At 37.6% G+C, this 17,326-nt stretch overlaps 2 protein-coding genes across 7 annotated transcripts; one reads left to right on the top strand and one right to left on the bottom strand.

Moving 5' to 3' along the window:
- Nucleotides 1-2: 2 nt before the first annotated feature.
- LOC115967928 lies at nucleotides 3-14,148 on the bottom strand. Of its 6 annotated transcripts, none has more exons than XM_031087117.1 (12): nucleotides 13,919-14,148; nucleotides 13,092-13,364; nucleotides 12,931-13,005; nucleotides 12,393-12,451; nucleotides 12,180-12,315; nucleotides 11,243-11,339; nucleotides 11,045-11,111; nucleotides 10,034-10,132; nucleotides 8,705-8,794; nucleotides 3,377-3,531; nucleotides 790-894; nucleotides 3-435 (listed from the first exon to the last, which is right to left on the bottom strand). In XM_031087117.1, the coding sequence occupies exons 2-12, from the start codon at nucleotides 13,333-13,335 to the stop codon at nucleotides 294-296; spliced, it is 1,269 nt and encodes a 422-aa protein (XP_030942977.1). In that variant the 5' UTR covers nucleotides 13,336-13,364; nucleotides 13,919-14,148; the 3' UTR covers nucleotides 3-293. The 6 variants fall into 6 exon arrangements, 5 of the variants coding, with proteins under 5 accessions (XP_030942977.1, XP_030943071.1, XP_030943145.1 ...); XM_031087211.1 differs by having other exon boundaries at nucleotides 345-435; nucleotides 786-894; nucleotides 13,919-14,133; XR_004086625.1 differs by lacking the exons at nucleotides 3-435; nucleotides 790-894 and adding exons at nucleotides 1,986-2,272; nucleotides 2,365-2,610 and having other exon boundaries at nucleotides 13,919-14,137.
- Nucleotides 912-2,120, top strand: LOC115968196. Its single transcript, XM_031087543.1, has one exon. The coding sequence runs from the start codon at nucleotides 1,083-1,085 to the stop codon at nucleotides 1,776-1,778; it is 696 nt and encodes a 231-aa protein (XP_030943403.1). The 5' UTR covers nucleotides 912-1,082; the 3' UTR covers nucleotides 1,779-2,120.
- Nucleotides 14,149-17,326: the final 3,178 nt, after the last annotated feature.

Here is a 17,326-nt window from a genome sequence, read left to right on the forward strand (position 1 = left end):
AATATTGTCGAATGTATTATATTTTGTTAATCCTGAGTTCATTTCAAACTCTATGCAAGATAAAGCAAGTTCGCTTATTATGCTCATATGACATGAAGTAGAGTCACGGTAAAAAATGATGATAAATGTTAAGAAGCAAATCTTGCCATATCTTAAGAGGAATCTGGATTATAGAGGGGGGAAAAAGATTACTAAACATTGAAAATATATACTGATTAAACTTGGACTAATCTATCAGTTACGGATGGTGTCCTTCTCCTTCAATGAATGATTGGTACGTTCTCTAGCTACATTTAAATTGCGTCTAGCCTAGATGGAAACAAATTTTCACTCTGTAAAATGTCATTCCACGAAGGGTCCACTGAAGGAAGACTATATTCATCAGGTTTTAGGGACAAAGCAAAATCTGGCAATGCTGGAGCTGTCTGCTCAATCCTGCAATCAAGGATACCCAATTAAACATATTCTTGTTTTCTACCATATTTAAGAACAAACAAACCCAATTATTTTAGCTCAACATTGATACAAGGTTCCTATAAATATAAAAAACATTGATACAAGGTGCTAGACACACAAAAAATTGGCCATAAAATCCAAAGCCATTTTCAGATACCGGTTAATATGACTGCCAGCCCATGTTACAAAGTTTCTAAAATACTGATACTTCGGACAAAATGAACTGCAGCTAGTTAGTTATTCCTTTGACATAACAACCATCTGGGGCTATATATGAAACATAATAAACCAGTATAGTATTAGTATTAGTATAGAGTCTATAGACTAACTTACGATTCATGATTGAGTGTGTCCCGTTTCATTTGCACCTTACTTGCAATGTCTTTTGCAATCTTCTCGGAAAGGTACTTGCTGCTAGTCCTCCAAACAGGAGGATTTCTGGACCCAAAAAAACAAAAAAAAGGTGTACGTAAGTGATACAGTGGACTCAGCAATAATATATAATAATAAATAAGATAAAATTAGCGGACTTTTTATTTATTAAAAGATACAAAACAAAACAATGAGAAACACGGCACAACAGAACAAACCGCCCCCTCCATCTTCCAGCTCCTACCGAAAACATAATGGTAATGGAGAGGCACATTCAAATCTTCCTAAACAGGCTCTCCTTTGTCTCAATCACCATAGCCACCTTGACCCTTCTCCTCCTCTTCCTCCAAACCCCACAAACCTGTGTCCCTCCAAACTCACCTCCCAAACCCCACCTCAAATTCCCAAAGTCCTCCTGTGATTCCTCCCCACGCGAGCTTCTACCCATTGACAAGAAAAACCGGCGCCTCTGGTCCTCCAACTCCTGGCAATCCAAAGTCTCCTCCTTTTCCCACTTCTTCACCTCAATCCGCCATCTGGGTTTTCTTCACAACCACTCCAAAGTCCTCTGTGTCTCCGCTGGGGCTGGCCATGAGGTCATGGCACTATCAAAGCTTGGAACTTTGGACGTTACTGGGGTTGAATTGGTCGACTCGCCGCCTTTAGTGAGCCGCGCTGATCCGCATAACTTGCCCTTCTTTGACAATATCTTTGATTTGGTGTATACTGGGCATTTGGAGGAGGCTTTGTTTCCGGCCAGATTTGTGTCTGAGATGGAGAGAACGGCGAGGGGTAATGGGGTCTGTGTTGTCGTTGTGGAGGAGTGTGGGGATGACGATGTGAGACAGATTGTGGGTTTGTTTCAGAATTCCAGTCTTGTTAGCGTGGCCAATGTTAGTTTGGTTGGATTGAGAATGACAAGGATTATAATGAGAACTAGGATGTCTTAATTGATTTAATTCTTTGTTTCATTCAAATGTTTATTTGATTTGTTAATGTTGCTGTTGGATATATATGGGTTGTGTGTGATGATGTGGGGTTGCTGAATTACTCATTATCTTAGCATTAAAGTCCAATTGAATTTTAGTGGCTTAAGAAAATGAGAGGAGATCTAATGAGAAGGTGAATCTTATGGAAGCTAAATGAATCTGACTGCATATAGAAATGCTGTGAGAACTATGAGATTCAATGAATGAAAATCCTTTGTTTACATTTTACTTCTACTCTTATCATTGTGCTTCATAATTCAGGCCTGCATCTCTAATGTATTGGATGTGTTTCTTTGGCTACTACACTTAAGCTTTTGGAGTCTGTTTTCCTTCCAAACTCTGTATTAGGGATCAAGTTTTGTTCATTCCAACCTCCAGTGGCGGCAATATGATTCTAGTCAAGCTCTTTGCCATATCTTGCAATTCCTCCAATGGTTCTTTAGAGTTCTTTAGATCTGAAATGTTACCGATTACTTGATTTAACAATATGGCAATTCTAATAACCACATACAACAGAATTAGCAAGATTCTTTAATGATTCCTGCACCTATTATGATGTGATTTTGAGGTCAAGTGTTTGCTGAGTTGGGTGTCCATATTAAATATTTGAGCTTCTTATGTTTCATCTGCACTTCTTTTTTTCCTGCAGTTTGCAAAATTTTACCAATAGGAAGGTGTTCCAAAAGGCTTTGTTTGTCTGTGATTGATGCCCAAGAAACGCTGTTGTGATCTTGTGATTCTAAATAAGCTCCTGGGAAATAATGCTTGCCCCTTTGAGAATGAAAAAACCCGCCTGGAAATGATACATGCTTATGGTGCTTCAGCTTTTGAGGTTCAAACATGTTCTTCATAAAGATCAGGTCATAATTTGCCCTTAGAGAACACTGAAGTGCCCTTAAAAAAAAAATTGAAGCACCTCCACTGGTATAATTTGAGAACCTTAGAGCAAAGAGCTTGTCATAGACCAACCAAAATCTATGTGATGACAGAATGATGTATGGATGAAGGCAAAAGGTCAAACTCAACCATATTAGTTGAAGAGAATACTTTTGGTGATTTTCTGATATCTGTGCAAGATCTTCAAAGTTGATTCTGGAACTAGGATTGCTTTGAGAGTTTTCTGCTAGAAATTCTTTTAAGTTCATGAGCATGATATTCCATATTTGATTACTAGATTTGCTTTCTAGACATGATAGATTCATGGAGTGGTTATCTATCAATTTTAAGGTGTTTAGAGATCATGAGTTTCTGATTTTTTGTTGTTGAGTCAATAACAGTTCTTGTCTTCTTCAGAAACCCATCGAAGCCTGTTATATCATTTAGTATGTTTTGTATGTGCAAATTCATCTGATTTCTTTAAGTTGATTATTAGTATTTGCCTTTATCAGAAAGGAAAGGCTAAGCTAATGCTGCCATTTCCTTTCAAGGTAATGTGCCTCATTTTGTTAGATGAAATAACTGCTTTATATCCTGAACATGTACACCTTTTGACTATGTGAGATGCATGCATTTACACTTACATGGTATGTGTCAGTGAGAGAGAGAGATCAGTCAACTACCGTGATAAAGGAGGTGTGATATTGAAGGATTCACAGGCCTTCTTACTCTCCTTGAGAAACTGATCTGCTGCTTGCAGAGCTGCTACTGCCATCATATGAAATCTTTCTGTTTTCCCCTCGTCAAGGATCAAACCATGATAATAGTATGCAGCAGCCTGAAAGATAAATAAATAAAGACTTGGATGCATCATGTTTTTTCATGTAATAGCCAAGTATGCACACTGGAATTCTGTACTCTAGTAATACGAAGTAGCTTCCTGATATAGCAATTATGAAACAGAAAGCTGTAATCTTCTCTCTCCTCTTCTTTTACAATAAAAACACTGGTTTCTGAATCGAGGATCTATATCACTGAAAACATGTCAAACAACTAGGTTTTGGATATGTCAAAAAAAAAAAAAAAAAACTATTAGTTATATCATCAAAGCATTGATCTCATTAGAATGCCCGTGCTATTTTCATTTTACTTGTGGAGAGGAACAAATTAGACAAGACAAGAGTGAGTAGCTTAGCCTTACATTACATTAAATTTGCAGCAGTAAACACTAGTAATGGGTCATATTATCAACTCCTTCCTTCTTTAATAGAATATACAGCGTTGATCATTAGACTACACAACATGGTAGATGTGTATTATACAGCCTTCATTGTCATTGTTTATCAATTTCATCTCTAACAGTCATAGTGACGCAGGACAATCAGAACAAAACTGAAATAACAGAAAAATAAAAGATATGACCTAGGAGTTAGCATCTAGGCCTTGCTTGGAGTCAGCACTAGACCAAAAGAGACCAAACGGCCATTGTTTTTATTCATCAAAATATCAACTATCTCCTCAAGGAGTACAATAAGTTGCTTATAAAGGACTGCTAAACCCTAGTTCTAAATTCTAATTGGCTAGGAAACCTTAATTGCCTTTGTGGGGCCCAATAGTTTATGGACCGGGCCCGTTTACTCGTAGGGAGTCCAAAGGCCCAAGCCGAAGAGAGCTATGGCCCAAGCCCAATAATGTAAAGTATAGGATAGCCTTAAGATACCGCCGAGGACCGCTCAGTCCTCGGCAAACACAAAGTCCCACCGAAGAGATGGGCAAAAACGGTATAGGACTAAGTTTGAAAGAAAATCTAAAATATCCGGGGAAAGTTGCCCTTACTGCCATTCAAATCTCTGCACCTGACAGAGCCACACTTTTTGGCTTTTACAACCACCCCCAACGACTTTGGGTATGGGCTGATGGGACAAGTATCAGTCTTGGAAAGTTTGACCCTATACGTGGACGAAGGACAGCGAACACAGGCCAGTATAAAAGGGAAAATAAGTGACCTAGGGAAGGGGCTGGGAAAAATGGCCAGAAACCAGAGCCTCCCAGCCCACCTCCAGGAGAAAGACTCCAGGGGTGAAGAAAACTTAACCATGTGGGAACATCACGAAAAACCCATCGTCTGGTGACCAAGGCCTAGCCTTTCAAACCCACGCTCTACAAATGATATTGTTTGGGCCTTTGTTCGTACGAACCCAATACTGTTTAGGTTCGTCGCAAAATCGAGTCCTTACAATTGGCGCCGTCTGTGGGGAGGCTTGTGTGTTGGCATAGACGGTAGGTTGAGAGAGTTCCGTTGCCGTTTCTAACCGTTGGTTATAGAGTTCTAGTGTAAAGTTCCGCTAGGGGTTATGATTCTTGACTAAGGGCTACGTTTACTAGAGTCAATCGCTTAGATAACTCTAGGGGCTTGGCTGAGGAGCTAACTCCCCTAAAGCCAAGGTCTCACGCCAAAAACTAGGTTTTGGACAGAACCAAGGCATTGCATGGTCCTCGGACTCAAGCCTATGGGGAAACCAACTACCTGGAGGAGGAAAACTAGGTTTTGGACAGAACCAAGGCATTGCATAGTCCTCAGACTCAAGCCTATGGGGAAACCAACTACCTGGATGAGGAAAATTAGGATTTGGACAGAACCAAGGCATTGCATAGTCCTCGGACTCAAGCCTATGGGGAAACCAACTACCTGGATGAGGAAAATTAGGTTTTGGACAGAACCAAGGCATTGCATGGTCCTCGGACTCAAGCCAATGGGGAAACCAACTACTTGGATGAGGAAAACTAGGTTTTGGACAGAACCAAGGCATTGCATGGTCCTCGGACTCAAGCCTATGGGGAAACCAACTATTTGGATGAGGGAAACTAGGTTTTGGACAGAACCAAGGCATTGCATAGTCCTCAGACTCAAACCTATGGGGAAACCAACTACTTGGATGAGGAAAACTAGGTTTTGGACAGAACCAAAGCATTGCATAGTCCTCGAACTCAAGCCTATGGGGAAATCAACTACCTGGATGAGGAAAACTAGGTTTTGGGCAGAACCAAGGCATTGCATAATCCTTGGACTCAAGCCTATGGAGAAACCAACTACCTGGATGAGGAAGACTAGGTTTTGGACAAAACCAAGGCATTGCATAGTCCTCGGACTCATGCCTGTGGGGAAACCAACTACTTAGGCAACCAATTTCTTGGATGAGAAGAAGATTGAGTTTTTGTAAGGTTGGCTACTTAATAACAATTCTAAGTTGTTCAGTCCTCGGCTCAGAAACTGTAAAAGGCTAATGCCAATGGGAGTGTTAAGAAGATGGAGAAACACCCCACTATTCAGTAGTATAGGGAGGCAGTTCATTTGGCGGGTGATATGTTCTCGGATGGTTACTTCCTACACTGCACCGGGCATTGAGCTATCATCTCGGCTAGTTTTGGGGTAAGTATCGTTTTTCACAGGTCGGCATTGTTGTGCCAAACAACTCTATTAAGGTTATGGTGATATCTTTTTTAACAAGCATTTTGGCCCTAAGTGTCATTGATTCAAATGCTGTATTATTGCGCCGAACAGCACTTGCAAATTCATAATAACGCCCTTTTCTTTGATAAAAGATTAGGGCCCCAAGTAGTGTATTCTAAGGTCGGCGGTATTGTGCCGGGCCGACTTAGTAAGCTCATCATAATGCCCTTTCTTTTCCTACCTAATGGGAGTTTCAACCCTAAGTATCATTCGTTCGATTCAGTATTATTAAACCGGACTGTTTTTATAAACGCAGAGCAAGACCTTTTTATTTAACTGGGACTTTGGTCCTAGACGTCGGTCACGGTTTAAAAATAAAAAGAATTCACAAGGGTGTATATCTTTGCATTGCGTTATTATTTCGAAAATATAGAGATAGAACATGTAAAGTAAAATGATAACAATTTTTATTAATGTAAAGATGTATTACAACGTACAAAAAGGGGCTCAAACAAGCCTATACAGAATATAGATTGCAAAAATCATAAAAAAAGCAATACATTGGGTAAACAGTCAGATCTCTTTTTAAACTCGTCTCCGAAGTCTTTCCTAACTCTGCCTCAGTAGCGCCCATATCGAGAGAAGGACCTTCCTCAGAAGAAGATGGAGGAGATGAATGAAGAAGATGGAGGAGAAGAAGAGGGAAGAGATGAAAAGAAAGAAAAAGGAGTAAAAGAGGGAGAAGGAAAAGCGTCAGGATGGATCTGGTGCTGGGAAGACTAAGAAAGAGAGGCAAAAGGAGGCGCCAGTGAACAAAGAGAGGAAGAAGCAGGGGCATTTAGTCCCTACGTCGGTCCTGACTCCTAACACGCTGGGGCCATATTAGGTATGCTCATAAGAGAGCAGCTGGTACTGATAATGGGTGTTCTCGACTCAGTCACGTCGAAAGTTTGACGTGATGAGTCCCTGCTTCGGATTTTGGCTAAAAGGAAGGTGAGACAAGTCTTAAGTTTCTGCCATCCTTGCCCTGACCGAGCCATTTCGAGCTTTATTAGAACATGATGCTTTGAGGAGGGGTATGGTTCCTTCATCACTCGTTATAGTGAACGTATTATGATTTGGTGTATAACTGTTGGGTTAAGTAAACACTAAGGGAGACTAAGGGTTTCAGATCTCAGAAAGGAAAAAGGGTCTCTGTACGAAAATGATAGCCTCCAACTTGTCTTCTTATAGGAAGGGCAAAACGGAAGGTATTAAATTCGTTCAGGTTTCCAAAAGAATCTGAAAACAAAGATGTGTCCGTTCCGCTTCCCCACCTCATCAGACGAACCGTCGAATGTAAATGAGTCTCGTAAAGGGAAGTCATTAAAAGCGCGTCTTGGACAACCAAACGGCAGGAGCGTGTCGAGAGTAAATTAAGGGGAACACCTTGTAAACCGATATATTTTCTGGGCAGGTGGAGAACCGCCAGCATCAATGAAGGGCTAAATTAAATGAGCCATAATAACGGCTCGGTATTACCAAAACCCACCTTTCCAACTCAAAGATCGGACAGCAGGGTTTTGAGGGGCTATTGTGGGGCCCAATAGTTTATGGGTCGGGCCCGTTTACTCGTAGGGAGTCCAAAGGCCCAAGCCGAAGAGAGCTATGGCCCAAGCCCAATAATGTAAAGTATAGGATAGCCTTAAGATACCGCCGAGGACCGCTCAGTCCTCGGCAAACACAAAGTCCCACCGAAGAGAGGGGCAAAAACGGTATACGACTAAGTTTGAAAGAAAATCTAAAATATCCGGGGAAAGCTGCCCTTACTGCCATTCAATGCTCTGCACCTGACAGAGCCGCACTTTTTGGCTTTTACAACCACCCCCAACGACTTTAGGTATGGGCTGATGGGACAAGTATCAGTCTTGGAAAGTTTGACCCTACATGTGGACGAAGGACAGCAAACATAGGCCAGTATAAAAGGGAAAATAGGTGACCTAGGGAAGGGGCTGGGAAAAATGGCCAGAAATCGGAGCCTCCCAGCTCACCTCCAGGAGAAAGACTCCAGGGGTGAAGAAAACTTAACCATGTGGGAACATCACGAAAAACCCACCGTCTGGTGACCAAGGCCTAGCCTTTCAAACCCACGCTCTACAAATGATATTGTTTGGACCTTTGTACGTACGAACCCAATATTGTTTAGGTTCGTCGCAAAATCGAGTCCTTACAGCCTTATTACAAAAATAACCTTATTTCTAAATTAAAATACTAAGAGCCCAATAAACTAATAAGACCTAAAACATAAAAATACAATTGGCTTGCAAACATAAATAATATTAAATAATAATTTTCTTGCATCTCCCGCATCACATAGTTCTAATGTTCATTTATGCAGCTTAATTAGTGATTTTAGGAGTTTCCTCACAGAGTAGTAAGGAAAACACAACTTCTTACCATTGATGAGTGAAAACCAAAAAAGCCTAAGATGCCATGAAGTAATAGTTTCAAATGCAGAGATGTGATATAAAAAGAAAAAGAAATATACCTTGGCCTTAATTATCAGAAAAAAGAAATATACCTTGGCCTCATTATGTTTCCACTTAACAAAAAGCTTATGCTTTTCCCCCCATCGATTTGCCAGTGGAAGGTTTACTATGTTTTCTTGTGCCTGCAGAGAGTAGCATAGTAAAACAGAAACATATACAAGTAAATATAAGACTTAGTTTCCCAATCACAAATAAACTTATAAACATAAATATGAACTACTGATGAGACATCAGCCTGCCTTGTGTTGCTCAGAAATGGCTAAGCCTTTTTCAAGAGGCTTTCACCCTGAAAACTGAACTAGACCCCATTCCCTCTATGTCCATTCTATCTTAATATTGCTGCATGAATGCACTTAGTAAGACCAGGGATGCCCTCAATGATTCCTTCCTCTCCCTTTAAGGCCAGAACTAGCACTAGTAGATGATGATATCCAACTCAAAAACCCAAAGACAAACAAGCTTACCTTATTACTAGTTAAAGGGGAAAGGGGGTAAAACCAAATCTAAGAAGCTGACAACTGCGAGACCAAGAGAATAGTGAAGATATGCAAACTTATAAAAAAACCAAAGAAATAAAGCAGGAAATGAGGGCATTGAAATGGGAAATTTCACCATTTCATATAAGTAGAAGTTAGATATGTTGGAAACCTTGAGACTAAGACATTAAAGCGCACCGACAAAGATTTGTCAATGAAGTCAACTTATTTTAGTCTTCCCATTTTCCAGATCTAATGCAAAATATATGTGACCCACATTTTGTTGTACTCATACACAATTCAAATTTTGATGATCAGGGTAACCCTTAGGCCTTTTTCTTAGCTTTATCTCAAAATAAGTCAAATTTGGTAGCCTAAAGAGAAGCCTGGATACATAATCTGCAAGCCTTTTTTGTAGCTGATGTATTGCTTTTGCTCCATGTGACTAGAGTACTAGACATATATGTGGCATGAATAGATAACTATAACAGGTGGGATGTTGTATCATGCAGAAATGAAGCTTTCATTTAGAAACTATTAGGCACATTGAGAGCAAAAAGAAAAACAGGGAAGAATACTTCAGAAGGCCAGCAAAGAATTTACCATCCACAATGTGATGGAGAGATTAGGAAAAGGAAAAGAAAGCAATATTATATTTCGATTAGAAGTAGTATTAGGCACAGTTAAAAGGGAAAATTTTGTTTTCCTAGGTCCCAACTCCCAAATATGATACCTCAATTTTCTTTTTCTGCAAAACCGGTCTACCTCTAACTTATTGAATGGATCATTCATGAAGGACAATGTAGAACATAATGAACCAATAAGATGTTATTTTTGAGTGTGTACAATAATGCTTCATTTATAGTGAAGGATTTAGATTTCTACCTGATGCCAGTATTTTACCATCTCACATGCAAGTCTCCGTTTCACTGCCATTGTGGCTTGTATACTATCAATAGCCATTCCAAGTTGAATGTCAACTACCTGTATCATTAGAAAATAAATTAGGCAAAAGGAAAAACCAATTTGAGATGAAGATTTTGTTTTGGGTCCATATGCAATTCTCATTCTCTTTGCTGTCTGCTTTTCAATAGCCATAAGCTTCCAGGTTGATCTATCCTTCACTCCCTATATACTTCAATTGGTCCTACTCAATTTCATTTTAATCATTGCACTGCCAATAATCAGCCTAACTTTTAGAATCATTAACTGGTTGGTAGTTTTATCTATAGAAATTTATTGCTTAGTTCAGCTTCATGCCTACTTTAACAGCTGGGCTAGTGCTATTCTGTATTGCACCCTGTCACTTGTGTCCTTAAAATTAGAAAGGAAAATATTGCAATATTGCATAAAATATGGAAGAATGAATGGTGCTCTTGGTGTAATGACACTGACAGTATTTCTTCCAGGCAGAGGAAAGAAAGGCCAGGGAACGGTTGCAAATTACAACTATGAAGAAGCTCATGTTTCTTGCATGTGCAATCTATTTTTGTCTTATGATACAATAATTACAAATCTACCATATACAATATAAAAGTGAAAAATATTTCATATTACCATTTCACTGGTCTGAAGCTAAACTCGAAATAACAAAAGCAAGACTCTGGAGCCTGATAAAATCCTCGCTCAAACAGAATACTTGAACGTGTATTCAATCGTGAACTACAGAATACTTAATCCATGTATTGGAGACACAAGCAAGGAAAATATAAAAAGGATTCAGTAATATGGATTCAACAAATGATGGCATAACTTCAAAAGTATACAGGTTACAACAAATGCCAATATTCTGATATTCCATGGCCTAAATAATAAATACGGAATGCATATATAATAGAATGCGTAGTTTCTCTATTTTATAGAGGCAAAGGTGGAGTGCAAACCATATAGCTTTACCTGGCCTAGAGCTTGCAAGCAAAGGGCTTCTAGCACTTCTTCTGCCAGGTCTAATGGTAGATCTTTCCTACAGTAATTAATATTTTCAGGAGTCAATTTGACCTTCCAAAGCATGAAGTTTGTTGTAAGAATAACCTGAAAACTCAAATTCATCTGAAAACTATAGATGGTTGTTTTTAAAGAAGAATTTCAGCAAACCTCTCTTCAGGTGGGAACTGAGGGAGAGCATGTTTGACAGCAAAATCTAAATATCCAGCTGCCTTCAAAAGCAAATCAATAGACGTTCGACTGCACTCTAATAGAGAACTCAAATATGATATCTATTAGTGACATCAATGAAGAAGGTTTCATATGGAAGTGCAAAGTAAACAAAGGTTAAAAAGAAAAATGAAATAACAGCTTATAAACTCCATTTCCACAATCATGGACACAAACAGTCATGGCGAGAATAATACTATGTGATTTATTCAACATAATGAAAAGAGATTACCATACATGTCCTGGCAGGATGTACTTAATAGTTTTATCAGCGGATTGGTACATATTAGTGTTGGATACTATTAGTATCATACTACTTAAATTAAGGGCATATAGGTAGAACATCTATAGTGATGTTAAAGTCTAAATCCAAAAAAATGTGACTTCTAATGTTACAAGTATTGAATTTAATCAATGTTCAGGCTATGCAAGCTTCTCACTGTCACTCACTGACAAATATTTCCCTGAAACCTTGCATGTTCATGCATTTCAAATAGAGAGAAACAGTTGGGCACATTGATGCAGATGCAAGTTTTCCATTACTAACTTGTAAAGGTCCTTTTAGTTTTCATGATCTAGAGAGAATACAGGGATAGTGCCTATAAATGTCCAATCTTTACGAAATAGCTAATGATCAACAAACCATGAATATATAATTGTTTTTTATAAGAAAAACCACAAATATAGAGAAATCTGGCAGTAAGGAAACTGGTTACAGAATATGGAGGAAAAGTAGAAACTACAGTATAGAAAGCATGTTAAAATTAGTCCTTCAGTTTAAATTGTATATCATATACTTTCTGAGTTCTCTCTATCAAGAATAAGGAATAATTCAAGAGAAATCAAGAACAGTGCAGCAGTCAGCATTTAATCACACCTTCAGATACTTTAGACTGATAACCATCAGTAGATGCTTTAGAAAGGAGCAAGAAGTTGGCCTGTGATAATGTTAGCATGGCCATCAAGTGCAAAACTGAAAGTACCTCATACCAAGAATTAGACATGGTTGTTTCCTGCAAAGGCAATGATCTGGATCAGAAATGTTTTGAAGGGCTTAAGAAAGGATTTAAATACAGTTTAAGTGTTTCACCTCTGCATCATCCTCCTGATTTACCCAACTGAATTGCAACTTATGCTGTAGCTTGTTACCTGCATTATGATATAAAAGTCCATAAGAAATTATATTAAACCAGAATAAACTTAAAGAAAGGAGGCTGTATCCAAACCATGTACTAAAACTTTATTTAATCACTGAAGGAGGTGGGAAAACATTCTTGGTCCTTGAAATCTTACTTAATTTCACTGAACTGAAGAACCTATTCATCTAGTTGGCTTAGCTGAATAATCTAACATTAATAGTAGTAAAAAATGACATGTCAATTAAGGAATTACCAAAGAGTATGACTTCGGATAGAATAAAATAGTGAAAAAGAATATATGTGGCTGATCCTAACTCCAAAATCTTGGTACTAAGGCTTGGTTGTTGCTGTTGGGTTGAGGCTTGAGGCACTAAACTTCTGATGTATTTCAGTGCAAACAAAGCATTATTGGAATTTTTTGGAGCAGTGTATTATCCAATATTCATACCATTTCCTGCCCTTAATGCAAATTCTTTGTTATTAACATACCATTGTAAACTAGTCCCAACAGCACTGGCAGGTAATCTTCAAGAGCCTGCTGAAGATCAGCTAATGTTGAACCTCCTGCATAGCAAGCCAATCTATGAGAGTAATTAGTCAGTCTAAACCAAAACTGGGAAATCCAGAGAAATGTTTATAACTCAGCAGACCATGTTGTGTGGCTGTTCTTCTTGATTTTGCAGATCTAGGTGCTTCTTGCCCTGCCATGACAACAATACGTGTTCTCAGAGCAGATAAACGTTCAACCAAATTCTTTGATAACCCATCATCAAGTGGCAGCACAAAGTCAACTGGTTTAGGAATCCTTAGTCCAGGAACAAACACCATAATCTCCCCAACATTTTTTGGGTTTTTTCCACCAGAGTCATTTGGTGTTGATACAAGGCACCCCATATATACTCAATTTTTGCTTCTTCCAAGTCCTGAACAAGATCAAATGAGTTGCTATCTGGATTTTAAGGTTAACTTGATGAGAAAAACATCCTAAAAAAACTTATCAATCAACACAGAAATTTTTTTCTTTTCCACTGAGAGATGCATAAGTGTGAGAGAAATTTCTGAACATATAAAGAATTATGAGACTCCCATCCTAGAGAACCCAATGGTAAAGTTGGTAGCAGATGATTGATACTTGATATTCTCAACCATAAAATTCTAAGCACGACAGACCAACACACGTAAAATTGAAAATTAATATTCAAGAAAATGGGCCATAAACAAAGAGTAGATAAAATGCAAACCCCCAGAATAGTGGGCAATTCATAAGAATCTGATTCAGGAGCTTCCAAGAACATTCAGAAATATTGAATTCAAATGCATATCAACCAAAATAACTAATGGAGCTTCTTACAAATTCATAATTTACAGTTTCTACCATCATTGAAAACTTAAAACCACAACTTTTGTTTTTCTCTATATACACAATTTTCACTTTAGAGTATCAATTAAACAAAACAGTAAGTCATTGATAGCTCACCTTGACTCCTAATCAGAAAGTTGGTGAATATTAGTATACCACTAACTCTGTCCGAATCTATGCATAAATACTTCACATTACAAACAAGAGAAAGCGGAAAAGGTGTAGTGAAACAGATCAAAAACAAAAGCTGTTAAATGAGGTTGGCCTATATATATGAATATTAAATTCAGTTTGTTTAGGCCAAAAGCATGATTTCTTTGCTTTGTGGCAAACTTTGGTGACATGGGTATTACATGTTATGTGACTTTTCATTTTTCCATAAATCGAACCATCTCTAAAGACACAAACAGCTCATACGTCACAACACAGAAAACGGCTATTTTTAATTCTATAACGTAACTAAAAAGGTAGAGCTAGGAGCCCAAAAAAAGCAACTTCAACACAAGTACATGGTACATAGACACAGACAGACACAGCTCACATGTCACATGTATGATATCATGCGTTATAAACTAACCAATTTCCAGATTGAAATGATTCTTCATTGCCCCGTTTGGTTATCAGGAAAGTGATGGCAAAAAGAACCAACATTCTTTTCGTTATTTAAACGTTTGCATTGTTCTTTCTCCTTTCTTTCTAGTATTTATTTATTTTTATTAGAAAATTTTCCAATTTGAGCAATGGTCTCGCGTAAACTATATATGATTTCATATCACTAAAGCAATTTATGTTGGGACAGTGTAGCATATAGACACTTGCAGTAATGGGTTGTCTAATCATGAAGATAGAAAGTTATATATATATATATATATATATATATAAAACAGATATACTTTACAAAGATAACTTTCGTAAAATTTTCTCGTTGTATTTTATGAATGAGTACAAGCTGCTCTTATATGGTGATTTTTAAACACATCTACAGCATCATTTAGATGATGCAGTTGGTCACACGAGCCGTTAATTTATTTATTAATTAATTAATAATAGCACACAGTAATATCAGTTGACTTTCGATCTTATTTGATTTTAACAAATAGTAATGTTAGGGATAACTTTTTCACGGCATTTTTTATTTATTAAATTAATAAATTGTGATTAGAATAACATCACTTTCATTAGGATTTATCTTCAACGTCATTTTTATCATACTCGAAGCAATGTTAAAAATTATTGTCTCCACTTATTGATTAACTAAATGTGTTGAGAAACAAAATTTTGTCACATGATGAATAAAACATTTCCCCATCACCATAATGTCATCTCAACTCTCAACGCCCAGGCAGACACAGGTAGGTATTAGACCTATAAATCTCTTTCATAAATCATACATCCATAAACTAAACTGTGACAACTGACAAAAGATTAGCTCATCCATTTCAGTTAACTTTTCCGGCAGCATACTGTTTTGGCTGCCTTTTTTGCCGAACAGCATGATTTTTGGAAATATTTAAGAAAAAAAAAAAGTATCGGTTTAAACTTATTTAGTTATGTGATATATTTTTTGGAACTTGAATTTGTCAAACTCAAGTTCCTTGTGAAACTTGAGTTTACCAAACTCAAGTATTATGACATTTGGTAAACTCGAGTTTCACTTGGAACTTGAGTTTAACAAAATCGAGTTCCAAAAATGTGCTACATAATTAAAGGTCCTAAAATGATGCTATTTAGTAAATTTTTCCTTGTTTTGGGCCTTTTGGCCCTTCTGGTTTTGCGTGAGCCTGTGACAAGTAATTCTTGGTGATTTAGGCTGTGTTTGGTTCCCGTAAAATATTTTCCAGAAAATAAATATTTTTTGGAAATGCTATTTTCGGGAAAGGAAAATATTTTCAAATGTTTGGTTGCATTCCAAAAAATATTTTGGAAAATATTTTCTGGTGTTTGGTTGTATTCTTGAAAATGCTCTAGAAAACCCATTTTTATCATATTTCTCACATTTTCTCACATTTTCTCAACTTCCAAACAAATATTAATATTATTTCTCAGTAAATAAACACAAAAGAAACAAATCCCAACAAAAAAAATTCATCAAATCCGGTCAAATTGTGAGAGAGAGAGAGAGAGAGAGAGAGAGGCGACTGGGTTCGATGAATGGGGACGACGAATCTAGGTCGAGGACGACAAAGTTGGGTCGAGGACAAAACCCAAATTCATCAAAACCCAAAAGAAACAAAAGAAACAAAACCCAAATTCTCAATACCCAACAAAAATAGCACGAGAACGATCGGTTTTGGGGTGTGACAAGAACGATCAGTTTTGGGTGGATCAGTGCTGGGGTGCGACGATCTCGCCGGTGGTGCGATCGGCGCGATGAGGGTCTGAGATGGTGCGATTGAATGGGTTTTCTGGGTTTGACGAATGGGTTTGGGCATTGCTCGACGAATGAGCTCGGTCTTGGGTTTTATGGGTTCGTTGGAGTCGGTTTCTGGGTTCGCGATTTCTCTTCTCTCTCTCTCTCTCTCTCTCTCTCTCTCTCTCTCTCTCTCTCTCTCTCTCTCTCTCTCTCTCTCTGCGCGTCTAAGTCCGAAAATGGTTTGAAGTGAAAATAGCAATGGAAATCATTTTACACCAAAACAAGGGTATTTTCCGGTCAAAGCGAAAATCATTTACCGTTGACCGTATTTTCTGTGTGCTGCCAAACACCCACTTTTACGGAAAAACATTTCCAGAAATGATTTGAAGTCAAAACAAACACAGCCTTAAATAGTCAGTTTTACTGTAAAAATAAATAAATTAGTAAACCATGTAGACAAATTACCATTGAAAAGAAAGGCCAACAAAACGGAAACTACGAAAATACTGTATTTTGTGCTTAACTAATCACTGTAGTCTGTTAAGTCATCAGGATTATATTCTAGAACATATGTTACATTTTAATTTAACTTATCTCAGTCATGAATTAGTATTTGAGCTAAGACCTATCCTAATTTTGTCCATTTCTTTACTATATACGTCAAGCAAGATAAGAAAAATCATTATGACTTTTAGAAGGAGCTTCTTTTTGGTCATTTTATAATCAATACATAGCTACATAAGCAAGCATCAATTTGCCCACTAGAGCTATATTCTTCTATTAATATATATATATATGACCAATATTTAGTAGAAGTTGTTACTAATTGGTAATCACTTCCCATCCAAATATATATATATATTAATGACTTGGCTTCTTGCTATTCATAGGCAGTGAACAATCAATGGGGTACTTTTTAATTTTTTAAGAACTTAGAGCTAACCTCGGTTGGATGTTATTACTTGGGTACTTGGAATTTATTATAATATCTTCCTAAGAAGAATGGATCCATTTTGCACCATTTTTATCAAAATCAGGACAGAGCAGTTTGTGAGTCTCTTTCACCAATTAGGGCCTCTTTTTATATAAACAAGTTGGCTGGCATTGTACCTCGAAGGTCAGATATTACTAATATGATCAAATAGAAATTCAATGAAATTTATTTTGTTTTT

Source organism: Quercus lobata, chromosome 1 (genome assembly GCF_001633185.2).
Source record: "Quercus lobata isolate SW786 chromosome 1, ValleyOak3.0 Primary Assembly, whole genome shotgun sequence".
Classification (NCBI taxonomy): Eukaryota; Viridiplantae; Streptophyta; class Magnoliopsida; order Fagales; family Fagaceae; genus Quercus; species Quercus lobata.